Raw genomic sequence first — 26024 nt, 5'->3', positions numbered from 1 at the left:
TGTTTCTCTCTCATTGATGTTTCTAACTCTCTATCTCTCTCCCTTCCTCTCTGTAAAAAAAAATCAATAAAATATATTTTTTAAAAAATCTTAATAATTATGTATAACAGGATATTGTAAAAATTAAGTTACAAAATTTTTACTAAAATGTTTCTTATATATATTGGCTGGGCCGCAAAAGTATTTGTATTCAACAGCCTAGGTCGGATGCCTAGGCTGGATGCCTAGGTGGCAAGTCTTTTTTTAAAGTAAGCTTAAAAAATGTGCATGTCATAGTATTATGCTGTAATCAAAGTGTGAGAATAATAATGTCACATCATGCCTAGTCCTCTGACTCTACTACCAGCATATTGCATAAAATCAACTACTTGTAGTCTATATATGTATATGCATGTATGTGTGTATAATATTTTCTTTACAACCCGGAATCACACAATATATGCAGTTCTCTATTCTGTTGATGGTCTTTCCCTCATTGAATAACTCATGGGGTCTTCAGGCAACTGCAGTAGCATTTCTCATAAACTTTCCCTAACACCCCCAGTCTGGGTTTTGCGTCTTTCCTCCATAACCTATGTCCCCTCTGCCATTTTTCCATACTGTACTTTTTTAAAAAATTGATTTTCAGAGAGAGAAGAGAGAGAGGTCAATTTGTTGTTCTGCTTATTTATGTATTTATTGGTTGATTCTTTGATTGGTTGATTCATTGGTTGTATGTGTTCTGACCGGGGGTGGAACTGCAACCTTGGTGTATTGGGACCATGTTCTAACCAACTGAGCTACCTGGCCAGGGTTCTTTATTGTGTTTTCATTTACTAGTTTATCTCCCTTACAAGATCTGAATCAGCAGGATCTCTAGTTGAATGCTTAACATACCAAAGGCACTCAATACACATTTGCAGAGCACATGAGTGAGTGATTAAGCTAACTGGGATCAACCCAAAAACTACACAAAGGAGGAGCACAATAAGGGGTGTGGTAATCAGATTTGGCTTATAGCTCTCATGCTTGAAGAGGAACTATTATAACTGCTGTTGCTGCTTGAGAAAAGTTCAGCTACTCCACTGACTCCTTCTTTGTCCGGTAACATGACCAGTAAGAAGGTAATTGCAGTGTTTGGAGCAACAGGTAAAAAGCTTACTTTTAAAGTGCATGCTGACTGCTTACTTTCCCGTCTTCTTGTTTTTAAAGTCAGAGCCTGCCAGTGTGGGTGAATTTCCTGCCTTTGGAGAAAATTAAGAAAAGTGTATTATTGCTTGGATTTCTGATGTGGTAAAGGGGCTGGTGATTTGATTTGATTTGTCAGAAATGATCTCAGCAGGACAAGGACAACTGACATATTCTCTATTTCTCAGTCATGTGCTGACTTGGTATGTTTCCTCTCAACATAAGCTATCCTCTGGAGACTTTTCTCCCTTCACTTCCTGACAAGTGAAAGAAGCAAGTGTGGGTCTGTGGGGGCATATCTAGGTGCCTAACCAATACCCCAGCCATTCTGAAAGCATGGAGAGGGTGAGGGTTAGGCAATGTGCTGAGTGACTTTTCTGGGTCAGCTGCCAGCTTTTTAACTGCCCTCCCTGAGCTCAATCTTATCTCTTTTTTCAATCTGTTCTTTACAGCCAGAGCCATCTTTGCAAACTGTTGATCAAATCAGGCCACACTCATTCAATCTGTTCTCATTTCAGCCTCCTGATGATCCATTTGAAACTATCAGATCATGACATGCCTCTGCTCAAAACCCTGCAACAACTGCCTCCCCCCTCCCCCATCTCACTCCAAGTAAAATGCAAAGTCCAGCTAATGGGCCCCCATCTTTTACCCTCCCCTTTACTTGCTCAGGTGTTCCTCAAGTACACTCCCACCTTAAGTCCTTTGCATTGGCCGTCCCCTCAGCCTCCAGCTCCCCACACTGCTTTCTCCCTCATGTCACCCAAGCCTCTGCTCAGATGTCGCCCTTTCCATGAGCACTTTCCAGACCTCCATATTTAAAATTGCAACTCCACTCCCCCTTACTGTTATCTGGCTGCCCTTCCTGCTTGGTTTCCTCCCTTACCGCTTGCCTTTCCACAGGAGAAGATAAGCTCTATGAGCAAAGGAATTTTGTCTGAAAAGAGGAAAGGACTAAAGCAGGGAGAAGAGAGAAATAAATTTGCAAAAACCAACAGCCAGTTATGACATTGACTTTAGAAGGAATTCTTACCTTTTGAGACAGCATGGATGGACCTGGAGATTATGATACTAAGTGAAAAAAACCAGTCAGAGAAAGACAAACATCATATAACCTCACTTATATTTGGAATCTAATGAACAAAATAAACTGACAAACAAAATAAAAACAGAAGCATGGTTACATGGAACAACTAACAGCTGCAAGAGGGGAGGGAGGTGAGGGGACTGGATGAAAGGAGGTGAAGGGATGAGTCCAAAAACATATATACATATCACATAGACACAGAAAACAGTGGGAAAGGGGGGTTGGGATAGGTGGAGGTGGGCAAAGGCGGGGGTAATGGAAATAGAGACTTTGCTTTGAGTGACGGGCGCACTATGCAGTGTGCAGATGTTTTGTTGAGTTGTATACTTGAAACTGTTATAGCATAATCATAAGCTCGGAAAACTCCAGGACAAGCGGAACAGGAAAACTAAGATAGTTAAACCACAGTTTGAGCCAAAGCAGCCCAGCCTAGGCTCTCCTGTTGCTTCTTCTATGCCAGTGGTTCTCAACCTTCTGGCCCTTTAAATACAGTTCCTCATGTTGTGACCCAATCATAAAATTATTTTTGTTGCTACTTCATAACTGTAATGTTGCTACTGTTATGAATCGTAGTGTAAATATCTGATATGCAGGATGGTCTTAGGCGACCCCTGTGAAGGGGTCGTTCGACCGCCAAAGGGGTCGTGACCCACAGGTTGAGAACTGCTGTTCTATGCCCTTCTTTGTTTCACCGGCCTAAGTACATTTATGCTCTGGTCAACAAATTCTTGCTTGCTTTTCTACCCTGTCTCTTCATTGAAATCTTTCCTTCAAGAAGACAAGAACTGAGTGTTAGGTCCATGCCAAGAGATGAGGATTTAAGAAATAATTCATATGTTGAAGCCCTAGTTTCTAGTATCTCTGAATATGACTATATTTGCAGATAGGGCCTTTGCTGAGGCAATTATATTAAAGTGAGGCCATGAAAGTGGTCCCTAATCCCGACTGATGTCCTTTTAGGAAGAGGAAATTTTGACACACAGAGAAGCAGGAGGGGCGAGAGTGCACAAAGGAAAGGCCATATGAGGACACAGTGAGAAGGCTCTTCATCTGCAAACCAAAGGGAGAGATCTCAGGAGAAACCAATATAGCAACACCTTGATCTTGGGCTTCTAGCCTCAGAACTATGAGAAAATATATTTCAGTTGTTTAAGCCACAATCTGTGGAATTTTTTTACGTTAAACTTAGCAAACTAACATAGCTAACAAATATATTTTTATTGAATTTTTATTTTTATAGATGTGTATATAATAGTTTTAAAAATCTAATAGTCCTATGAGCCTTATAAAGAAATCCAGCAGACCCTGCTCTACCCCTCTCCACATTTAACTCTTCTGTTTCTATTGGTATTTGTCTCCATATTTCTAAATAATGTGATAATGAGCTATTTCTTGATTTTTCTATGTTAGATAATATTTATTAGCTCTCCTATATCATCAGTCTCAAATACATACTTCCTTTTTGCTCATCTTCCCTGTATAGTTTAAAACAATTTGTATATGGATGATGGACTAATATGGACTCTTATAGTGACTATGTCATTATTGCTCATACTTGAGCCATGTACTATGCACTTTCTTGTTTTCCCTGAAATTAGTAATTGTCTTAATTTTTTTATTTGTTTAGTTTTCTTTCTACCTATCACTCATCTTTTTTTCTAATCTCTCCTGTAAAACTGGATGATTTATCTCAAAATGAGGAAACACATCAATTAATCTCTTAGTTCTGTTTTTTTTTCCTCTCCATGGAGACCTCCCTCCTGGAATGCTACCTTTTTTTTTTCTTTCAAGCTTCCTAGGATTTCCTTCCCCATTATTCTAATAATTCTCTTTGCCTTTTTCCTGGGTTTGTTTTCTATTTCCTGGGTTCTTCTTGCTTGCTTCATTTTGTCATTTGGCTGGAGCACACCCTCCAGTGGCTTACAGAAAACGTGTACATAAGTGTTACATTTTTGAGACCTTGAGTGTCTGGAAATGTCTTTATGTAGAATGTTTAGAACCAATCGATCATTTGGTTATGTGTGAAATTCTAGACAGAAATTAATTTCCCTTCTAAATAACATTACTCCATTGCTTCCAATGTTATAAGGAAATCTGGTGCTATTTTTATCCCCCACCTTTGAATTGACTACCCTTCTGCCAAAGTTTGCAAAATATTTTTATCCCCAGTGTTCTGAAATTTCATAATTATGTAAATAATGTAAGACTTAATTTATTCATTGTGCTGGGCACTCAGTGGCCCCTTAATCTGGAAGCTCATTCAATATCCTTGAACTCTGGGAAATTATATACTTTGATAATTCCATATGTCCATTTTCTCTAGTCTCTCATTTTGGAATTCCCCTGGCTTGGTCCTCTATTTTCTACTTCCTGTTTTCCATTTCTTTTTAATTTTGAGAGATTTCTCCAACTTTTAAGATTGAAAACTTATTTCTGCTATAATATTTTAAGTTTCTGAGAGCTTCATCTTCTCTTCTGAATGCTCTCTCTCCTGCCTCCCTCTCCCTTTTTATTGGTGCAGTATGCAGATGTAGTGTTTTGAATGCAAAATCTTCTCCAATCTCTGAAGACACTAATGCTTTAAAATTTTCTTCTGTACACCGCATTGTTTCTGCTTAACTTTATCAATTTGTTTATTTTGGTTTTGCTGGAGGCTTTCTTCAAACATCTGGTGACCTTTGGCTGTGTGTTCATATTTACTACTAGATCACTAAACTTCAACCGAAGCTTCTTGTGCAAAAGCAGAGCTCATTGACAGCAGACCCTATACGGTTATTGGTGGTGCATCAGTTGGGGTTTCACATGAAACAAATGTCACAATCTTTCAGAGAAGCCAAGGAAAAAATAAAGGTTGAAAGGGAAGAGACCAATAATGAATAAGTAAGCAATAAGAGAAAGGAGCAGAGGGCAGAAGAGATGACCAAAACCCAGGGAGAGTAGCAACTTGGAGATAGCCACCTTTCTTCCTGTTCTTGGATTTCCTGCTGATGATGCCTCTTGTTGGCCAGACCAAACCTGAGAACATGAAGAGAGGCCATTGATGGAGTCCAATACAGGTCAAACTCCTAGGGCACTAAGCAGGGTGTGGAAGGTGAAGGTAGATTTGAAGGCGCGAAAAACATATTCAGGACAGATATACAACCAGTTTGATAGAGGATCCCAAGTGTTAGTAACTCAGCACAGTACCTGGCATATATGACAGAGTATTCAGTAAATATTTGTAGAGAAGATAAATTAGGCAAGTAATGATAATATAACCAATGACTTTGAATGCCATAAAAAAGAAACTTATGCAGGCTTTCAACTTAAAAATAAAATAGGAAGCTCTTTTGAAAAGAAAATTTTTTTTATTTTATTTTTTATTTATTTTTATTTATTTTTTATTTTTTTAATTAAATCTTTATTGTTCAGATTATTACATTAGTTACTCTTTTTTCCCACCATAATTCCCCTCCACCCAGTTCCCACCCCACCCTCCGCCCTCACTCCCCACCCACTGTCCTCATCCATAGGTGCACGATTATTGTCTAATCTCTTCACTCACCCCCACATCCCTTTCCCCTGCCCCAAGAATAGTCAGTCCATTCCCATTCTATGTCCCTGATTCTATTACAATCACCAGTTCATACTATTCATCAGATTATTTATTCACTTGATTTTTAGATTCACTTGTTGATAGATGTGTATTTGTTGTTCATAATTTGTATCTTTACCTTTTTCTTCTTCTTCCTCTTCTTTTTTTTTTTTTTTTTTTAATAATAATTTTTATTTCTTAAAGTATTACAAAGAGTGTTACATATGTCTCCTTTTTCCCCCCCATGACATTCCCTCGGCCCCTACCCCCCGCCCCCCCCCGTCCCGTGTCTTGTATCCATTGGTTAATCTTATATGCATGCATATAAGTCCTTCAGTTGGTCTCTTAATCCCACCCCCAACCCTCCCCAGGCTCCCCATTGTAGTTTAACATTCTGTTCAATGTTGCTCTGCTTCTGTATCTACACCTGTTCATCAGTCCATACTGGTCCCCTTTATTTGTCCCAACCTCACTGGAGCAGTCTCAACCTCACCAGGGCCGTCTGAGCCTCACCAGGGCCGTTTCAACCTCACCGGGGTCGTCCCTACCTCACGGGGGCTGTTTCAACCTCACCGGGGTTGTCCCTACCACGCCGGGGCCGTTTCGACCTGACTGGGGTCGTCCCTACCTCACGGGGGCCGTTTCAACCTGACCGGGGTTGTCCCTACCACGCCGGGGCCGTTTCGACCTGACTGGGGTCGTCCCTACCTCACGGGGGCTGTTTCAACCTCACCGGGGTCGTCCCTACCACACCGGGGCCGTTTCGACCTGACTGGGGTCGTCCCTACCTCACGGGGGCCGTTTCAACCTCACCGGGGTTGTCCCTACCACACCGGGGCCGTTTCAACCTGACCGGGGTTGTCCCTACCACGCCGGGGCCGTTTCGACCTGACTGGGGTCGTCCCTACCTCACGGGGGCTGTTTCAACCTCACCGGGGTCGTCCCTACCTCACGGGGGCCGTTTCAACCTGACCGGGGTTGTCCCTACCACGCCGGGGCCGTGAAAAGAAAATTTTGTGAAGAACCTCAAAATAAAATCTATAACCAGATAAAAATAAATTTTCTCAGTTGAATCTGGGCTACAGGGTCTGGCACCCTGCTCACTTGGCCTCATTGTTGTTGGGGAGCACACGAGACTTGGTTGGAAAGTTTGTAAGGAGGACATTCTGAGAAAAGGGAAGTGTGTGGAAGGCCGCCTGCCCTGTTTATCAGAATTCCAACTTAGGGGAGACTTAGGGGAGTGTTGAAGGTGGTGCCCCTAATTATTCCTTGACCTTTCCAAACAAGTCTGTGAATGTGCAGACCCCTGGTGTTTACTGGAATCCTGATGCCTAATCTTTGGGTGCCCTTGCCTTAAGGACAATGCAAACACTTGTGTCCTCCCAAGATTACTTACCCTACTGATTGTATCTAAAGATAAAAATGCCAATAAAAGCCTAATGAGGCAGGCAATCGAGGCTGCCTGGTTGCTATAGCCAGGCCATCCCTTAGCCTCTGTTTCACAGCAAATGTGTGTCAGAGTAATCCATTCATCTGTCACTCAGGCTCTGCTGGCCAGCCCTGGAGCCCCAGCAATGGTTACCTCAGGCCTCTCCCATTCTTTCTCTGCCCCATGGACTTTTCAAAGGTGCCTCTGATGTGGCTGTGAGAAACCTAGTTTGAAAACCACTGTTGCAAAAATGGGAATGACTCCTGAAGTAGTTATTATAACAGCTGTACACTGAATAGTGGTACTTCCTGAGCAGCTATTTTTTAGTGATTATTCCTCCTGAATCTTCCTCTGTTTCTTCTTCCCCAATGCTGCAGGATCTCAGGGTGGCTCTGTGGCCAGGGCCCTTTTGGAGAGCAAAAAGTTTGCTGTAAGAGCAGTGACCAGGAATGTGACTCAACCAAAAGCACTGGTGCTCCAGGAACTTGGTGCTGAGGTGGTAAAAGGGGACCTGAATGATAAAGCATCGGTGGAGGCTGCCTTACAAGATGCCTATGGGGTCTTTCTAGTAACCAACTACTGGGAACATCACAGCAAAGAGGAGGAAGTGTCTCAGGTGGGAACACCTTTGCGCCCTTTCCTCTTACCCTTCCTGGCTGCTCTGCCCTCCCTTGAAGGGGGTGGGCCTTAAGTCTGAGAAAAAATTGCCTCACTCCACAAAATCTCTCTGGTATTTATGAAATATATGTACTTGAAGTATTTCTTTGATTGTGAAGTCAGTGTTCTATAGCACATGTCCACATCTCAAGACTGGAGATCTGAGGATGACTGTGCAGTGGAGCCGGTCATTTGTCTGTAGATGGCATGTGAAGGGTACCCCACAAATTAAGGTAACTCCAAAGTGAAAAGGAAGAACAAAATGTAATGAGTATATTTTTACTTCTGGCAGAGAATTTGGGGAGAAATTAATAATGGGTACATAGAAAAAAACTAAAGCAAGCAAATAAACCCACAGTGATTAACAACAGGGAAAATAAAAGTTTGTAGAAAAAAAATGTAACCATAGAATATTACTTGGTTCAATTTCAGCTGTGTGGTAGGCACTACCTTTTTTGATCTAGCCCAACATTATGATATTGGGAATATGAAAAAAAAGGGAATTGCATATTTGTGTGATGGCAGTGTTGGGCTGTTGTGTGTCTGTGTCAGAGATAGAGAGAGAGGGAGAGAGAGAGAGAGAGAAAGCACATTAAAGATGAGGACTGATCTTTCAGAGTAAGAATTTAGTAGATGATATCTTAAACTGAAAAAAATCAAGCATTAGTATTGCAGACTGTTATTTAGAAATAAAGAAACAACTAAAAGAGATGAAAGTGGTTACTTATTGAGAGCAATTATCATATAAGGTCTCAGGAACATCATTGTCATTATAAGTTCAATCCCCCCTCCCCACCTTGACAATACTATTTGAAATGATGTTTGTGTATAAATTGGAAAAATGTGAAGATTAAAAATTTTAAATGTAATAATGGGATCAGCCTCTTGCAGAAATGGCATAATTCAAAAAATTAAGAGTAGGATTCAGCCATTTGAGGAATATCTGTTAAATTAATTATACCATTTACAGCTTGTCTTTTAGTGATAAACTTTGGAAGAGCTCATATTAGGAATTCTGGGTTCTAATTCTGATATTCACTTACTATGAGACCCAGGAGTACAAAGTCACTTCTCTGCTCACTTTCTGCCTCTACTAAACCAGATTAATTATATCTTCTCTACTTGCTACATGGGGTTTTGTAAGGAAAAAAAGAGAAGGAAACAGTGGAAAGAAAGAAAAAAGAGAGCGAGAGAAAGAGGAGAGAGTGATGCGGAAAATAAGACATTTGGAGGGGCGGGGTGTGTGGGGGGGTTGCAGTCTGAATCTGTGCCAGTAACCTAATGTACACTCTTGATAGCCTGTAATTAAGTCACTGCCCCTTTCTCTACAATCTGGTCTTGCAAGACTGGCTTACCTAAGTACTACTCCCATTTTACAGAGGCCACAAAGCATGAACAACCTCTGGAGGGGGTTATTAGTGCTGGCACCAGGCCAGGCCTTTAGGTGTGGTCTCACGGCACCCATCCCAACACATGGGAATTTTTGCAAAGCCCACGAAAGGTCCGGAAGTCCCATCCCATATTCGGGGGACAAAGAAACCAAAGGGTATAAAGGGAAAGCTTCTTCCCTATTGGTTTGCTCAGGATTTGGAGAAAACAGTCTCCCCTGCATCCTGTAGTAGTAGTACATGCGAAACATCTGAAAATAAATGGGTATTTCCTGTGCCTCCAGTACTCCTGCGTATTTTTCGGTCACCTGGTAAATACTGTAACAATAGAAAAAGAGAAGAGAGAGATGAAGTTGTTTTAGAAAATTTGGAACTGAAATACAAAAAAGAGAATGTGTGTGTGTGTGTGTCTTTATTATGCCCTCAATATCCAAATGGTGTGCAGATTTAATTACCAGAAAACATTATTACACTGTATGAATATTGTTTTCTCAAGTATCCCTGAGGCTCATTTATAAATAAATGTGGCAGTTGATCCAAAGATACTGATAGCCTAGAGCAGTGGTCGGCAAACTGCGGCTCGCGAGCCACATGCGGCTCTTTGGCCCCTTGAATGTGGCTCTTCCACAAAATACCACATGAAGGCGCGCACGTACAGTGCGATTGAAACTTCGTGGCCAATGCGCAGAAGTCAGTATTTTGTGGAAGAGCCACACTCAAGGGGCCAAAGAGCCGCATGTGGCTCACGAGCCGCAGTTTGCCGACCACTGGCCTAGAGGAAGGGACCAGATGTTCCTGCTGGTTCCCACTAGGCTGCCTCTTAGCTTCTGATGAGGTTCAGTATTGTGTCATGGTGGAGCCTCTGCCCACCAATACTGGTGGCCTCTCAGATGGTAACTTGAATATATTTTGATGCTGAAGAGCTCCCTCTCTATGGAGGACAATAAGAAAAGGAAGGGGGGAAGGGAAAGCAGCACCTGCCTTCCTGTCCATATGCAAATACAGCGATCTATATAAAAATTTTACTTTGTTCCTTAGGGAAAGCTGGTGGCAGATGCCACCAAGCGCCTGGGTGTGAAGCACGTGGTATTCAGCGGCCTGGAGAACGTCAAGCGTCTGACTGGAGGGAAGTTGGCAGTTGAGCACTTTGATGGGAAGGGAGAGGTGGAGGAGTATTTCTGGTCCATTGGTGTTCCCATGACCAGCATCCACTTGGCAGCTTACTTTGAAAACTTTCTCACTTTATGGAAGCCCAAGAAAGCCTCTGATGGAGATTACTACACTGTGGGTAAGTGGAATTTGTAGTGAAAGTTGACCGGACACTTGCTGTCTTTCCTTCTTCCTCCTTTGTCCCCTTCCTCCCTCTTTTCAGTGGACATATATCATTTGAGTGCCTACTATGTGCTTACCTGTGGGTGAAGTGTTGAGAGGGATACAATATTGTTTTAAAGTTCACAGAGGACTGGTTCTTGGACTGGAAACACAAAGGATTTCACTTCCAGTCTGAACAATCGGATGCTCTTTTTTTTTTTTTTTCTTTTTTTTAATTAAATCTTTATTGTTCAGATTATTACATTAGTTACTCTTTTTTCCCACCATAACTCCCCTCCACCCAGTTCCAACCCCACCCTCTGCCCTCACTCCCCACCCACTGTCCTCATCCATAGGTGCACGATTGTTGTCTAATCTCTTCACTCACCCCCACACCCCTTTCTCCCCCCCCCAAGAATAGTCAGTCCATTCCCTTTCTATGTCCCTGATTCTATTACAATCACCAGTTCATCAGATTATTTATTCACTTGATTTTTAGATTCACTTGTTGATAGATGTGTATTTGTTGTTCATAATTTGTATCTTTATCTTTTTCTTCTTCCTCTTCTTACAGGATACCTTTCAGCATTTCATATAATATTGGTTTGGTGGTGATGAACTCCTTTAGCTTTTTCTTATCTGTGAAGCTCTTTATCTGGCCTTTACTTCTGAATGATAGCTTTGCTGGATAAAGTAGTCTTGGTTGTAGGTTCTTGGTGTTCATCACTTTGAATATTTCTTGCCATTCCCTTCTGGCCTGTAAAGTTTCTGTTGAGAAATCAGCTGACAGTCGTATGGGTACTCCCTTGTAGGTAACTGATTTTCTTTCTCTTGCTGCTTTTAGGATTCTCTCTTTGTCTTTTGCTCTTGGCATTTTAATGATGATGTGTCTTGGTGTGGTCCTCTTTGGATTCCTTTTGTTTGGGGTTCTCTGCGCTTCCTGGACTTGGAAGTCTATTCCTTTCACCAGGTAGGGGAAGTTTTCTGTCATTATTTCTTCAAATAGGTTTTCAATATCTTGCTCTCTCTCATCTTCTGGCACCCCTATAATTCGGATGTTGGTACGCTTGAAGCTGTCCCAGAGGCTCCTTACACTATCTTCATATTTTCAGATTCTTTTTTCATTTTGCTTTTCCGGTTGGGTGTTTTTTGCTTCTTCGTATTTCAAATCTTTGACTTGATCCTTGCGACCCTCTGGTCTGCTGTTGGGAGTCTGTATAATATTCTTTATTTCAGTCAGTGTATGCTTAATTTCTAGTTGGTCCTTTATCACAACATCGAGGGTCTCATTAGATTTCTTGAGGATCTCACTACATTTATCGGCGGTCTTACCAGTCTTTTCGAGGGCTTCTAAACAGTTCTTTAAAGACCTTAAAATTGTGGTTTTGAACTCTATATCCAACAGTTTGCTTTCCTCCAATTCTGTCGTTTGTGTCCTGTTTCTTTGTCTCGGCATTTTTTTATGCTTCGCTGTGTCGATAGAGTGCCTTTCTGTGCTAAGTGTCCCAATTACCTAAGGTAGACACTCTTGGTGCACCCCCTTGTGGGCTTTGTGCACAGTCTTGTTGTGGTTAAGCCTTGATTGTTGTAGTTATCACTGTGAGGAATTGACCTCCAGGTCAATTGGCTGTGAGAATCAGCTGTGTCTGCGGTGGGAGAACTTCTGTGCTGGAGACACCCCTCTGGGGCTAGACTTGCTTCGATGCGGCTTTGGTGCTCACTGAGTCTGCCTCCTGAGTGTGTCTTTTATGGTTCCACGGAGCTTAAAGCTGGATGGTCCCACTCTGACCTCTGGGCTTCCTGGCTCCTGGATCTCTAGGAAGGTGCTAATCTAGCCTTTGCCTGAGGCTATCCAGCAAAAGCCTCCCTGCAGGGCTTGGGCGGGGCGGGTCCCACGGGATCAACAGGGCGGGGTTAGCAATTATGGCTGCTCTCAGTCTTGCCCTCAGAGGCTCTGCTTCTCAGTGTCCCAGTAGTCGCTGTAAGCCCCACGGAGAGAAAGCTGCCCTAGGGTTCTGAGCAATGCCAGACAGTCCCGCTTCTCCCGTATGAGTCTGGGTCCTTAGAGACTCGCCCGGAACTGGAGCTCAGAGCCTGAGACTCCCTCCCGATTGAAAACAACCGCGCCCTCAGCCTCCAGCCCGCTCCACATGCACTCTGAACCTTAGTATTTTACTTCAGCACTGCGCCTCCTCTGAGCCTCGGTATGCTTTTCTCTTTCCTCCTAGTTGTAGAACATCCACTCAGCCAGCTTTCCTGTGGTTCTGGATGATGTCCGTTTTGTCTTTTAGTTGTATTTTTGAAGTGGTTGTTCGAGGCAGCAAACTCCTGTGTTTACCTATGCCGCCATCTTGGTTGTCAATCCGGATGCTCTTTATACAAATGGTTAGCTATGCGACCTCAAGCCTTAGTTTCCTCAAGTCTAATGTAAAAATCGGACAAGATGACTTTTTTTTTGTTTGTTATTAATCTTCACTCCAGGATATTTTTCCATTGATTTTTAGAGAGAGTGGAAGGGAGAAGGAGAGACACACAGAGAGAAACATCAGTGTGAGAGAGACATATCGATTGGTTGCCTCCTGCATGCACCCTGACCAGGGCTGGGGATCAAGCCTGCCATGGAGGTATGTGCCCTTGACCTGAATCAAACCCAGGACCCTTCAATCTGAGGGTCGATGCTCTATCCACTGAGTCAAAGTGGATAGGGCAAGGTGACTTCTAAGGTTCCTTCTAGCTCATCAATCTGACCTACAATAGCAACATGGAAAACCTGCTCCTCTTGACCTGAGTCTCATGGTCAGAATTCCTAGATCGGCCCTGACTCTCCAGAGAAAGAGTCTGATTCTGAAGGTCTGGTGGCAGGGGTGTGTGTGTGTGGCCGGGGGGGGGGGGGGGGGGGGGAGGCTAGGGGGATAGGAGTGCTATAGTTTTAACAAGGATTCCTAATAATTCCAATGCTTCCAGTTCACTGGCTAGACTTTCTCTGCCCTTTGGAGACATTTTCTTTGTCCACAGTCCAAGGTGGCTCTGTGGAGTGGAGGAACTATGGGAGTATCAATGGCAGCAATTCAGTCTTTTTTCCTTGGCAAGTAATTAAGACTTATCAGAGGCATAACTAGTGACAAAGTCAACGTGGAGCACCTGCCATACAACAGATGACTTGGGTAGTAGCTCAACAAGTATTCGCCTTTCTTCCTGTGCCTTTACCAGGTTACAGAAGCCAGCTCACTGACATTTCCCAGGTCCTGAACTAGGGCATTGTAATCTCTTGGTTAGATTGGCCTGTATGAAGAGGTGATGCCTTAAACTTCTTCTGGTACCCAGTCCCATCTGGGCCTCCAAAGTCTATATAACCCCGTGTTTGGTATTCCTGAGACTCAGGTATCGTTCCCCACTATAGGAATAGCTAATATTTACTAATAGCTAATATTTACTAACCACTTAGTAGGGACCTGGCACTGCACTATTTACCTTCACTTCACAGATGAGGAAACTCAAGTAATATAGATTAAGTAACTTTCCTAAGATCACTAGTAAGGCAGACCAGGACATGGACCCTGGCAGTCTTACTCCAGAGCCATAGTCTTTACCACTGTCCCATAGCTGCTTTGAATCTCATGTCAAGACCTTCAACTCTCAAACAAAACAAGCCTCAAAGTCAGATGAGACTTAGCAAAGAGTGCCTCAAAAAGCTTAAACTGCTTTACAAATAGAAAATACAATTAGAATTTAATCTGAGCAGGCAACGTGCCCTCCAAGAAATTGTGACAGGAACCTAATTTTGCTACAAAAGGTTAAATGTGATATTTAATCCCTGGCTGCTAAGCTTGAAGTCACTTTTACACTGGGTTGAAATTCAGAGACCTTGATTCTTGTCCTAGCCTGTTGTTTCCTAGCTGTGAGGCAGCAGGCAAGTCAATAGACTTAGTTTCTTCATTAAAAAAAAAAAATCTTTATTATGGAAAGTATTACCTATGTCCCCCTTTTTCTCCCATTGACCTCTTCTAGCCCGCCCTCTCCCTCTGCCTCAGGCCTCCAACCACCCTGTTGTCTGTGTCCATGGGTTATGCATATATGCATACAAGTTCTTTGGTTGATCTCTTCCCACCCACCCTCCCCCATCTCCACCTTCCCTCTGAAATTCCACAGTCTGTTCCATGCTTCTATGTCTCTGGATCTATTTTGTTCATCAGTTTGTTTTGTTCATAGATTGCACATATGAGTGAGATCATATGACACTGGCCTTTCTCTGACTGGCTTATATCACTTAGCATAATACTCTCTAGGTGCCTCCATGCTGTCTCAAAGGGTAAGAGATCCTTATTTTTTTACTGCTGCATAGTATTCCATGGTGTAAATGTACCACAGCTTTTGTATCCACTCATGTACTGATGGGTACTTAGGCTGTTTCCAGATCTTAGCTATTGTAAATTGTGCTGCTATGAACATAGGGATGCATACATTCTTTCTGATTGGTGTTTCCAGTTTCTTAATACATATTGCTAGAAATGGGATCACTGGGCCAAAATGGCAGTTTCATATTTAGTTTTTGGAGGAAACTCCATACTGTTTTCCATAAAGGCTGTCTGTACTCCTTCTGATGGAGCTAGGTGGTGGTCTTTGTGAGTATTCAGGAAAGAACATTTTGACAAGAGCGAACAGCTAGTGTGGCTGGAACAGAGCAAGTAAGGGAGAGTAGTAGAAGGTGAGGCCAGAGTTAACAGAGGTCTGGTCCTGTAAACCACTGACTTGTCTTTTGAGGGACAGAGAGCCATTGGAGGGTATGGGCAGACATGATATGAGCTGATATTAGTTTTACAGGTTGACAAAGAGACCATGGAAAGGCAAGAGTGAAAACAAGTAGACCAACTTTGCAATAATCCAAGTAAAAGATGATGGTTCAAGGTGTCTTTGACCATGGTGGTAGCAGTGAAGTTGGTGAGAAGTGGTCAGATTCTAGACATACTATGAATAGGATTTTTTAAAAAAAAGAATATGGGGTGTGACAGAAGTGTCAAGCTGACTCTAAGACTTCTGACTTGAGAAACTGGAATGATAGACTTGAAATGGGGCAAGCTGTTGAGGGAGGAGGGGCTGTAGGAATTCATTTTGATGCACATTGACATGTTTATTAAACAATCAAGTAAGGATGTTGAGTAGGAAGTTGGGCAATAGAGTCTGGAATTCAGCATAGAGATCTGGATTATAGATATAACTAATTATATTTTGCACAAAGCAGATGCTTAGTGAATGGTGGCTTTTAAAAAATCACTACCCAGGCATTATGGTACGTTCTCAAACTAAACCTTGTAACTAATTGTGCATAGATAGTGGCCACGAGGTGTTACATTGCTTTCCTACCTTTTGTTTAGTGGTTGATTAATTCAAGTTGGTATTAATTCAAGACCTACCAAGGATATGATATAATTACCTATTTTTATCTCTCTTTTTTGTTTTTACTAGCACTGCCTATGGGGGACATTCCCATGGATGGCATCTCTGTTGCTGATATCGGAGCAGTCGTCTCTAGAATTTTTGATTCTCCAGAAGAGTTCTTAGGCAAGGCTATGGGCCTCAGTGCAGAAGCGCTAACAGTACAGCAATATGCTGATGTTTTGTCCAAGATTTTGGGGAAAGATATCCGAGATGCAAAGGTGAGTTCTTAGAAGTTATAAATGTGATCATAAGAGTCCAGCTTAGGTCACACCCCACTGACTTACGAATTCTGGTAGACTCTCCATGCATTTAGGCAAGGGTTCACCTTAGGCTGTCAGAAGAAATTGAAGAAGATTTGAGTTCCACAAATCTATCTTGTATTGGTGCATCTGAATCCCACCCTTATGGCTTTATTTCTTTGGCTTAAGGTTAATCAGCTTGTTAGAGTAAACTTACTTTCGGGTGGCAAGAACTTAGAATCTGAAGACTGAAGTACAACTTTTTCATATACACTATCCAACTCTTTTCTCATAAGCACTCATTGCTGATCATTCCTGTCTGCCAGAGCTCTCTGGTGTGGGCAAGGCAGTTACCTTTCTGACCCTCAGCTTCTTCATCTGTGAAGTGGGATAATAGCATCTACCTCAGGGTGATCTTGTGGAAATTAGAGAGAATATATTTAAGGGGCTTAGCACAGTGTTTGGTACATACATACCTATTGGTATATAACAAGTACATCTTATGTACGTGGTGCTGTCTTTGAGGAGTTTATATCAGAGTGAAAATGTTAATGCACATGAAGTCACAGGGATCAGTGCAGCTATAAAACTATAGGTGCTTAATTGTGTTGTCTACACTCTCTGTGACCAAAGAAGGGTAGGAGAAGGCTTCATGGCAAAAGTGGCTTTGAGGTGGTCCTTGAGGGTGGGCAAGACTGTGTCTAGATGGAGGGAATGGTGGGGCTGTGCTGGCTAAATTCTAGAATTCTAAACTCTAGCCTGGCTAAATCCACATGAATGAACGAGAGGCAGTATGAGAAAGTAAGCAAATCCTGGCTCTGTCCTTACCTATCTGTGGAATCTTGTCAAGTTACTTAACTTCTTTAATCTCAGTTTCTTCATTTGCTAAAAGAAATTATATATATATGTATATGTATATATATATATATATATATATATATATATATAATATATATATTATATATATATATCCTATCTAATAATAGACAAACATGGTAATTAACCATACCTCTGACACGCTTACCATTGGCTAATCAGGGTGATATTCAAATTAACTGCCAACCAAGATGGCGGCCGGCAGCCAGGCAGCTGAAGCGAACAGGAGGCTTGCTTGCTCCAGTGATGGAGGAAGCCAAGGTTCCCCACCTGCCACTGCCAGCCTCTGAGCTGCACTGTAAGAAACAATGTTGCAATTATAGAAGCTAAACAAACCCCATGCTTTCAGCCAGCCGGCCGAGCTGGAGTTGCAACAGTGTTTCAATTATAGAACCCAAACAAACCCAGATACCTGCTTTCAGCAGCCGAGGCCTCAGAGCTGGAGCCGAGCCTCAGAGCTAAAAGCTGGCTTTCAGCTCCAGTGACAGCCATAGAAGGTAATAAATCCCAGAATAAAAAAGAAAAAAGAAAAAAAGGAGAGGTTGGGAGCTTCAGTCACCCGCCAGCCTGAAAATGGCCCTCAGCCCCTCACCCAGACTGGCCAGGCACCCCAGTGGGGACCCCCACCCTGAAGGAGGTGTGACCAGCTGCAAACAGCCATCATCTCATCATCCAGGCTGGCCAGGCACCCAAGCAGGACCCCCACCCTGATCCAGGACACCCTTCAGGGCAAACCAGCCGGCCCTCACCTGTGCACCAGGCCTCTATCCTATATAGTAAAAGGGTAATATGCCTCCCAGCACCGGGATCAGCAGAGCCACGAGGCCTCACGCCCTGGGATCAGTGGACCCGTGAGGCCTCCCGGCACTGGGATCAGCGGAGCTGCAAGGCCTCCTGGCACTGGGATCAGTGGAGCCTCCCAGCACCGGGATCAGCTGAGCAGCGAGGCCTCACTGCCCCTGTGTCAAGCGGAGCTGCGAGGCCTCCCAGCACCGGGATCAGCTGAGCAGCGAGGCCTCATTGCCCCACTGTCAAGTGGAGCCGCAAGGCCTCCCAGCACTGGGATCAGCAGAGCTGCGAGGCCTCCTGGCCCCTGTAGCAGCGTGACAGGGGGCAGCACCCAAACTCTCTGATCGCCCTGCGGCTCTGTGTGTGACAGGGGGCGGGGCCACAACCTCCCTATCCGCCCTGCTCTGTTCGTGACAGGGGAAGGCGCCCCAACCCTCTGATCGGCCCTGCTCTGTGCCTGAGAGAGGGGAGCTCCCCAACCCCCTGATCGGCTCTGCTCTGTGTGTGACAGGGTGGAGCTGCAACCTCCCCATTGGCCCTGCCCTGAGTGTGACAGGGGGGAGCTCCCCAACCCCCTGATCAGCCCTGCTCTGTGTGTGACAGGGGGTGGCGCCGCAACCTCCCCATCGACCCTGCCTTGAGTGTGACAGGGGGCGGTGCCCCAACCCCCCAATCGGCCTTACCCTGAGTGTGACTGGGGGTGGCATCGCAACCTCTTGATTCGCCCTGCTCTGTGCATGACATGGGCGATGCCCCAACTCCCCAATCGGCCCTGCTCTGAGCCCGACCAGGGGCTGCACCTAGGGATTGGGCCTGCCCTCTGCCATCTGGGAGCGGGCCTAAGCCAGCAGGTCGTTATCTCCCGAGGGGTCCCAGACTGTGAGAGGGCACAAGTGGGGCTGAGGGACACCCCTCCCCGCCAGTGCACAAATTTTTGTGCACTGGGCCTCTAGTATATATATAACCTAATATGCAAAGTGTCCCTTTTGGAGTTCGACCACTCAGTATGATCACTATGATGCGCGCTGACCACCAGGGGGTGGCACGGAACGAAGGGAGGCACTAGTCAGCAGCAGGCAGCCGCTAGGGACCCTACCCATGCAAGAATTTTGTGCACTGGGCCTCTAGTACCTAATAAGATTGTTTAGAGCAGTGGTTCTCAAACTTGGCTGCACATTAGAATCACGTGGGAATCTTTTTAAAATCCTCAGGATTCTAATGTGCAGCCAAGTTTGAGAACTACTGGTTTAGAGCAGTGGTTGGCAAACTGCGGCTCGTGAGTCACATGCGGCTCTTTGGCCCCTTGAGTGTTACTCTTCCACAAAATACCATGTGCAGGTGCACACATATAGTGCAATTGAAACTTCATGGCCCCTGGGCAGAAGTCGGTATTTTGTGGAAGAGCCAGACTCAAGGGGCCAAAGAGCCGCATGTGGCTCTCGAGCCACAGTTTTCCTACCACTGATTTAGAGGATGAAATGATATATCAGTGGCAGGCACCTGGCACTGGGTCGGCAATTAGTAAGCCCTTGATAATTGATCATGGTATAAATCAGGTGGGAATGGCTTAGACTAGAGCATGGATAGGACAGACCTTTTACAGAAAAGTGAGAGGAACTGATGATACCACACATTACCAGCCATTTCTCCAAAGCAGGTGTTGATAAGAGGAAGGACAACAGGGTTTCTGAAAAGGAAGTGTGTGTGCCTTGCAGAGACACCCTCAGAGCTGAAAGGAGGCTCCATACCTTTTTTCAAGCTGGCAAGCAGGGACTAGTCTGTCTCTTTGCCTCTCTTGGCTTCATTCCACTATCTGTAAAATGAGTGTTGTTGGGGTGATTTCTAAGGTCATAACCCAGCACATTCTCTCTACAGGAGAGGTCGACAATTAGGACCCACCACCTGCTTTTTTAAAAATAAAGATTTATTGGAACGCAGCCACACCATTGTTTATGTATTGTCTCTGGTTGTTTCCATGATACATTGATAGAATTAAGTAGTTGTGACTTAGCCCACATGACCCATAAAGCCTTAAATATTTATATCTAGTCCTGTAGGAAAAACTTTGTTGATGCCTACTCTAGAATGTTTCCTAGAGGTAGGCCCAGAAAGTTGATTTTTGTTTTCATTTGCAACTCTTGGTCCAGTGAGTCTTGAGTCATGAGGGGATATCTAGATTCCCAATTCAGAGTCAGGAACAGGAGCTACAAGGAGGCTAAGAAACCCTAAAAAATTATTATAGGTGTCTTTAATGAAGAAAATAAGTCACCCCCCAACCCAAGATGATAGCCAATCACTCAAAAGATGGACTCATGAGAGGATCTGCAAGTCACTTGTACCTGGGTGTAAATATACTTCCCAGGGACTGACCCCTCTCCAAGGGCATTTGTATTTGGGTCTTATATTTCTTTTGTTTCATGGGGTTTGAAGTCTGTATAGAAGAAGGAGAGAAAGGTGAAGGAGTGTGGGCATGTGGAGAGTGTTCATTCTCAGAGGGCCAGGTAGACATGCTCAGGCCCTTCCAAGCATCACTCAATCACATACTTGGTCCCTGACTCTTCTTAGTACATCAAGTTATTTCAGAATTCAGCAGAACTTCTCTAGCACCAAAAGTTCTAGGGCATTAGAAGCTGGAAGTTCTACAGAATGGTTAATGCAGTGCTTAGTAACTGGTCTGACTTGAAGATGCTGCCCAGGGTTCTAGAGTGGGGAAATGCTTAGGCATCATGCTACTCTGGGGAAGGATGCATGTGGCCACCAGGTGGCGCTCCAGCACTGGCAGTCTGACTTTCCCCCCGCCCCCTAGTCTGGTCAGAAGGAGGCATAACTGCTTCAGTGAGTGCATGCCCTGGAACAGACTCTCATCAGGAACTCTGGTCTGGCTGAAACTGTCTGTCCAACCCAAAAAGGAACATGGTCCTCTCAGAAAGTGAGACACAACAAAAATCTCTTCCCTTCAAAAATCTGCAGAAAAGAATCCCTTATTTCACTAAGGAATATTAGTTGTCAAAGTTATAGGATGAGGGAGTGACACAAGGAGACAGACATTTTCAAAGTCATCTCCATGCTTCTCATATAGTCTTCTTACTAAATTTTAAATTGTTTTCTTATTTCAAATACTAGAGGCCCAGCCCATGAAATTGTGCATAGGTAGGGTCCCTAGGCCTAGCTGCAATCAGGGCCATCTTCTGCCTGCTTGTCAGTTCCCAGTCCCGCCCTGCTGTGCTGCTGCTGCCAGCCACCTGGTTCCCCTTGCTGGTCCTCAGTCCCACCCGCCGCCAGCCTCCTGGTTACCTCGCCAGCCCCTGGTCCTGCCCCACTGCCAGACACCCGGTTCACATCGCCCGCCCTGGGTCTCGCCCCTCTGCAGCCGCCAGCCACCCAGTTCCCCTTGCTGGTCCCAGTCAGCACCACCACAGCCAGTGGAGCCTGCAGGCCATGGGGGTGGAGGGTAGGGACCAAGAGGTGGTCAATGCACCTCATAGCGACTGGTGGAGCGCTTGTTCCTGTCCTTATGCCGTTATGGTTCCTGGCTTTTATTATATAGGACTAGAGGCCCGGTGCACAAAAATTTGTGCACTGGGCGGGGGGGGGGGGGGGGTCCCTCAGCCCGTCCTGTGCCCTCTCGCAGTCTGGGACCCCCTCAGGAGATAATACCTGCTAGTTTAGGCCTGCTCCCGGGTGGCAGAGGGCAGGCCCAATCCCTAGGTGCAGCCCCTGGTCGGGCTCAGAGCAGGGCCGATTGGGGAGTTGGGGTGCTGTCACCTGTCATGCACAGAGCAGGGCGGATCGGGAGGTTGCGATGCCACCCCTAGTCATGCTCATGGTAGGGCCGATAGGGAGTTGGGGCACCGCCCCCTGTCACACTCAAGGCAGGGTAGATAGGGAGGTTGCGGCGTCACCCCCTATCACGCACAGAGCAGGGCCGATCAGGGGGTTGGGGCGTGGCCCCCTGTCATGCACAGAGCAGGGCCCATCAGGGGGGTTGAGGCTCCGTACCCTGTCATGCACAGAGCAGGGCCGATCAGAGGGTTGAGGAGCTCCCCCCTGTTACGCACATAGCGGGGCTGATCAGGGGGTTGAGGAGCTCCCCCCGTCACTCACAGAGTAGGGCCATTAGGGGAGTTGGGGCACCGCCCCCTGTCACACACAGAGCAGGGCAGATCAGGGGGTTGGGGCACTGCCCCCTGTCATGCACAGAGCAGGGCTCATCAGGGGGGTTGGGGCTCCCTACCCTGTCACACACAGAGCAGGGCCGATCAGGGGGTTGAGGAGCTCCCCCCTGTCACGCACAGAGCAGGGCCCATCAGGGGGTTGGGGAGCTCCCCCCTGTCATGTACAGAGCAGGGCCCATCAGGGGGTTGAGGAGCTTCCCCCTGTCACTCACAGAGTAGGGCCGATAGGGGAGTTGGGGCACCGCCCCCTGCCACACACAGAGCAGGGCAGATCAGGGGTTTGGGGTGCCGCCCTCTATCACCCACAGAGCAGGGCCGATGAGGGGGTTGGGGTGCTGCACCCTGTCACACATAGAGCCGCAGGGCGATCAGGGGGTTGGGGAGCTCCCCTCTATCAGGCACAGAGCAGGACTGATCAGGGGGTTGGGGCATCTTCCCCTGTCATGAACAGAGCAGGGCGGATAGGGAGGTTGTGGCCCCGCCCCCTGTCACACACAGAGCCCCAGGGCAATCAGGGGGTTTGGGCGCTGCCCCCTATCACGCTGATCCCGGTGCCGGGAGGCATATTACCCTTTTACTATATAGGATAGAAGCCTGGTGCACTGGTGGGGGCCGGCTGGTTTGCCCTGAAGGGTGTCCTGGATCAGGGTGGGGATCTCCACTGGGGGGCCTGGCCAGTCTGGGTGAGGAGCTGAGGGCCGTTTTCAGGCTGGCGGGTGACTGAAGCTCCCAACCGTTCTTTTTTTTCTTTTTTCTTTTTTATTCTGGGCCAGCTTTAGCTCTGAGGCCTCGGCTGCTGAAAGCAGGTTTCTGGCCTTTGTTTACCTTCTGTATTTGATACAATGTTGCGGTCCGGCTGGCTGAAGCCCGGCTGACTAAAGCAGGTTTCTGGGGTTTTGTTTAGCTTCTATATTTGCAATATAGTTGCTTAGAGTTGCACCTGAGAGGCCGGCAAGTCAGGCAGGGAACGTTGGAGTCCGCCGTCACTGGAGCAAGCAAGCCTCCCTGTTTGCTTCAGTGCATGGCTGCCGGCCGCCATCTTGGCTGGCAGTTAATTTGCATATCGCCCTGATTAGCCAATGGGAAGGGTAGCAGATGTACAGCTAATTACCATGTTTCTCTTTTATTAGATAGGATAGCAAATGCTTATTTCAGAAAATTATAAAAAAAGAAAGCAAAAATCATGTACTCAGAGATAGCAACTAATAAGATCTGACACATTATATTCTAGTCTTTTCCCAGTATATATATATTTGTATCTAGCTTTTTCATTTAATGTTATATTTTGAGCATTTTTATTTTGTTGAAGTTCTTTAAAAACATTAATTTTAATAACTATGTAATATTCTTAAAGTATATATACTAAAATTTATTCTGCCATTTCTTGTTTTTGCATAGGCAAGTTATTCCTATTTTTCCATATTATAAATGGCATATGACAATCATTTTTTAAAAATGTATTTTTATTGATTTCAGAAAGGAAGGGAGAGGGAGAGAGAGATATAAACATCAATGATGATAAGGAATCACTGATTGGTTGCCTCCTGCACACCCCCTATTGGGAATAGAGCCCACAACCCGGGCATGTGCCCTTGACTGGATTTGTACCTGGGACCCTTCAGTCCCCAGGCCGATGCTCTATCCACTGAGCCAAACCAGCCAGGGCAACAATGAGTTGTTTGTGTGTCACAATTTCCAAAGGCCAAGTGGAATAGCAAGGTTAGAGTTTATCTTTGGGGGCTAAAGACAGATTACACTGGATCCAATAGTTAGAAATGGTCTTTGCTAATTCAGGAGGGGGAACTATTGATGTAGTTAGTGTCAGAGGGACTCAAGGGGTGGGTTTTGTGGAAGGTGACAGAAGGCATCTCAGTAAGTGTGTGGTGAGCAGCATTTGTGTGAGCCTGGGCCTGGCAGAGTCTGGGAGGGTTTGAAGTCAAGATGCTCATTTCTCATCAAAGATTGGAATGATGATGGAGGGACATTAGCCCGTAGGAAAGGATAGAGAGCCTGGTGCCAGAGTGCTGCATGGAGGTGGAGTACCTGATGGGTAGACTGTCAGAGAGGGCTGCTGAGGGACTGTATATGAAAGCAGGTCAGATGAAGGGAGGACAGAGCTATCGTTTCTTATCCAAAATGCTTGGGACCAGAAACAATTTGGCTTTCAGAAGCTGCAGCTTTTAGATAGATTGTGTTCTACATGTATTATGTAATATCACCATCAGGGGCAGGACAGGAACCTGTAATATCTCTGCAGAAAAATATATGACTATTTCCACTAAACAGTATCATTAAAAAGCATAAATAGCTTCAAAGTTCAGATCAGAACTAGTTCAGAAAAGTCAGTTTGCTGTCAAATTGCTTATGAAAAAAACTCGAGAGCTTCTTGGGTTTTGGAGTTAGGCTGAAGAACGGTGGACCTATATCATCATTAAGGTGAATCATTAATTCTCAAACTGTTTTCAATGAGAGCTGAAACATTTCCTTTTTAAAAAATTTACTATTTTTTTTTAAAACTTGTTCTTAAAAGATCACCCTGGAAGCTTACGAGAAGCTGGGCTTTCCTGATGTGGAGGAAATGGCCAACATGTTTCGTTTCTATCAGATGAAGCCAGCCCGTGATGTCAAGCTCACCCACCGACTAAACCCCGAAGTCAAAAGCTTCAGCCAGTTTGTCTCAGAGAACAAGGAAGCCTTGATGGGCATTTAACTGTTCATCACAGGCACCCGACAGCTTTCTTTTTCCCTGATTCTGGCCCTCTGTACAGCGCATCTCCATTTACAGAACAGATATGTTAGAATGCAATACCTTGCAACTCCAAAGGTGTCCCTGAAATTCTCTCTTAAGTAGGAAACATGGAATGGTGATGGACACAGTGATTTGATTCATATATAACTTTCCAGCTAGTGATAAGGATGATACACCTGTTAAGTAAGAAGCCCCAAACCTGGCACCTTCTGTAGCTCTGTCTTCCCAACAGCCAAGTCGCCTCACCAGACTCTGGCCTGAGGAACTTGGAGCTTCTTCCCTAACATGAATGGCAGGTGGCCATTCAGCCTTCTCCTGCCTAACTGATCCAGAGCCCTGGCTCTGAACCTCTCCTCTGTAGATCCAGTTTTTTCCCCAAGTGCATTGTCACATTCTCAGTGAACTAAGTAATTTTAATTTCTTTAAAAATATATTTTTATTGATTTCAGAGAGGAATGGAGAGGAAGAAAGAGATAGAAACATTAATGATGAGAATCATCTATTAGCTGCCTCCTGCACACCCCGTACTGGGGACTGAGCTTGCAACCTGGGCATATGCCCTGATGAGGAATTGAACCGTGACCTCCTGGTTCATAGGTCAGTGCTCAACCACTGAGCCACTCTGGTGGGGCTAATTTCTTAAAAGAAAAACCTTTGTAGATAACTTTCTGGGGGAACATGCTATTCAATGAACAAGCACAAGTATTAAAAACTCTAAAATTCAGTTTTGCTTCAGGGTTGAAAGTTAATGTTCTCTGATTCACTCAATACACCATCTATTGAATCATCATTCAGTTACTGTATTCATCTATTCATTCTTCTGTCCTTCATTTAAGCCAATGGTGGGAAACCTTTTTTCTGCCAAGGGCCATTGGATATTTAGAACATCATCTGTGGGTCATACAAAATTAACAACATAAAAATTAGCTGCTATATTCAATCAAACATTCAATTAACTGCTCCTGATGCCTTTGCAGGGCCGGACCAAATGACTTCGTGGGCCTTATACGGCCCTTGGGCTGGATGTTTCCCACCACTGATTTAGGCATTCCACAAACTTTATTTTTGGCACCAGTACTGATGGTGAATTGGAACTTCTCTCCCCTCCTGTGTGCTTTCCTTATTTTAAAAATCCTCATCCGTGGGT

The 26024-nt window shown here is 44.9% G+C and overlaps 1 protein-coding gene across 1 annotated transcript; it reads left to right on the top strand.

Annotated features, from left to right (window-relative positions):
- The first annotated feature begins 1045 nt into the window (after positions 1-1045).
- On the top strand, positions 1046-25601 carry LOC139002232 (nmrA-like family domain-containing protein 1). Its single transcript, XM_070403610.1, has 5 exons — positions 1046-1128; positions 7635-7873; positions 10341-10590; positions 16077-16267; positions 24659-25601. Exons 1-5 carry the CDS (start codon positions 1089-1091, stop codon positions 24836-24838), a joined length of 900 nt encoding a protein of 299 aa, XP_070259711.1. The 5' UTR covers positions 1046-1088; the 3' UTR covers positions 24839-25601.
- Positions 25602-26024: the final 423 nt, after the last annotated feature.

The sequence above is a fragment of the Myotis yumanensis genome, unplaced genomic scaffold (genome assembly GCF_028538775.1).
Source record: "Myotis yumanensis isolate MYYU_CA2020_CCGP unplaced genomic scaffold, mMyoYum1.0.hap1 SCAF_2, whole genome shotgun sequence".
Classification (NCBI taxonomy): Eukaryota; Metazoa; Chordata; class Mammalia; order Chiroptera; family Vespertilionidae; genus Myotis; species Myotis yumanensis.
This window is presented reverse-complemented; position numbering and strand designations above follow the sequence as displayed.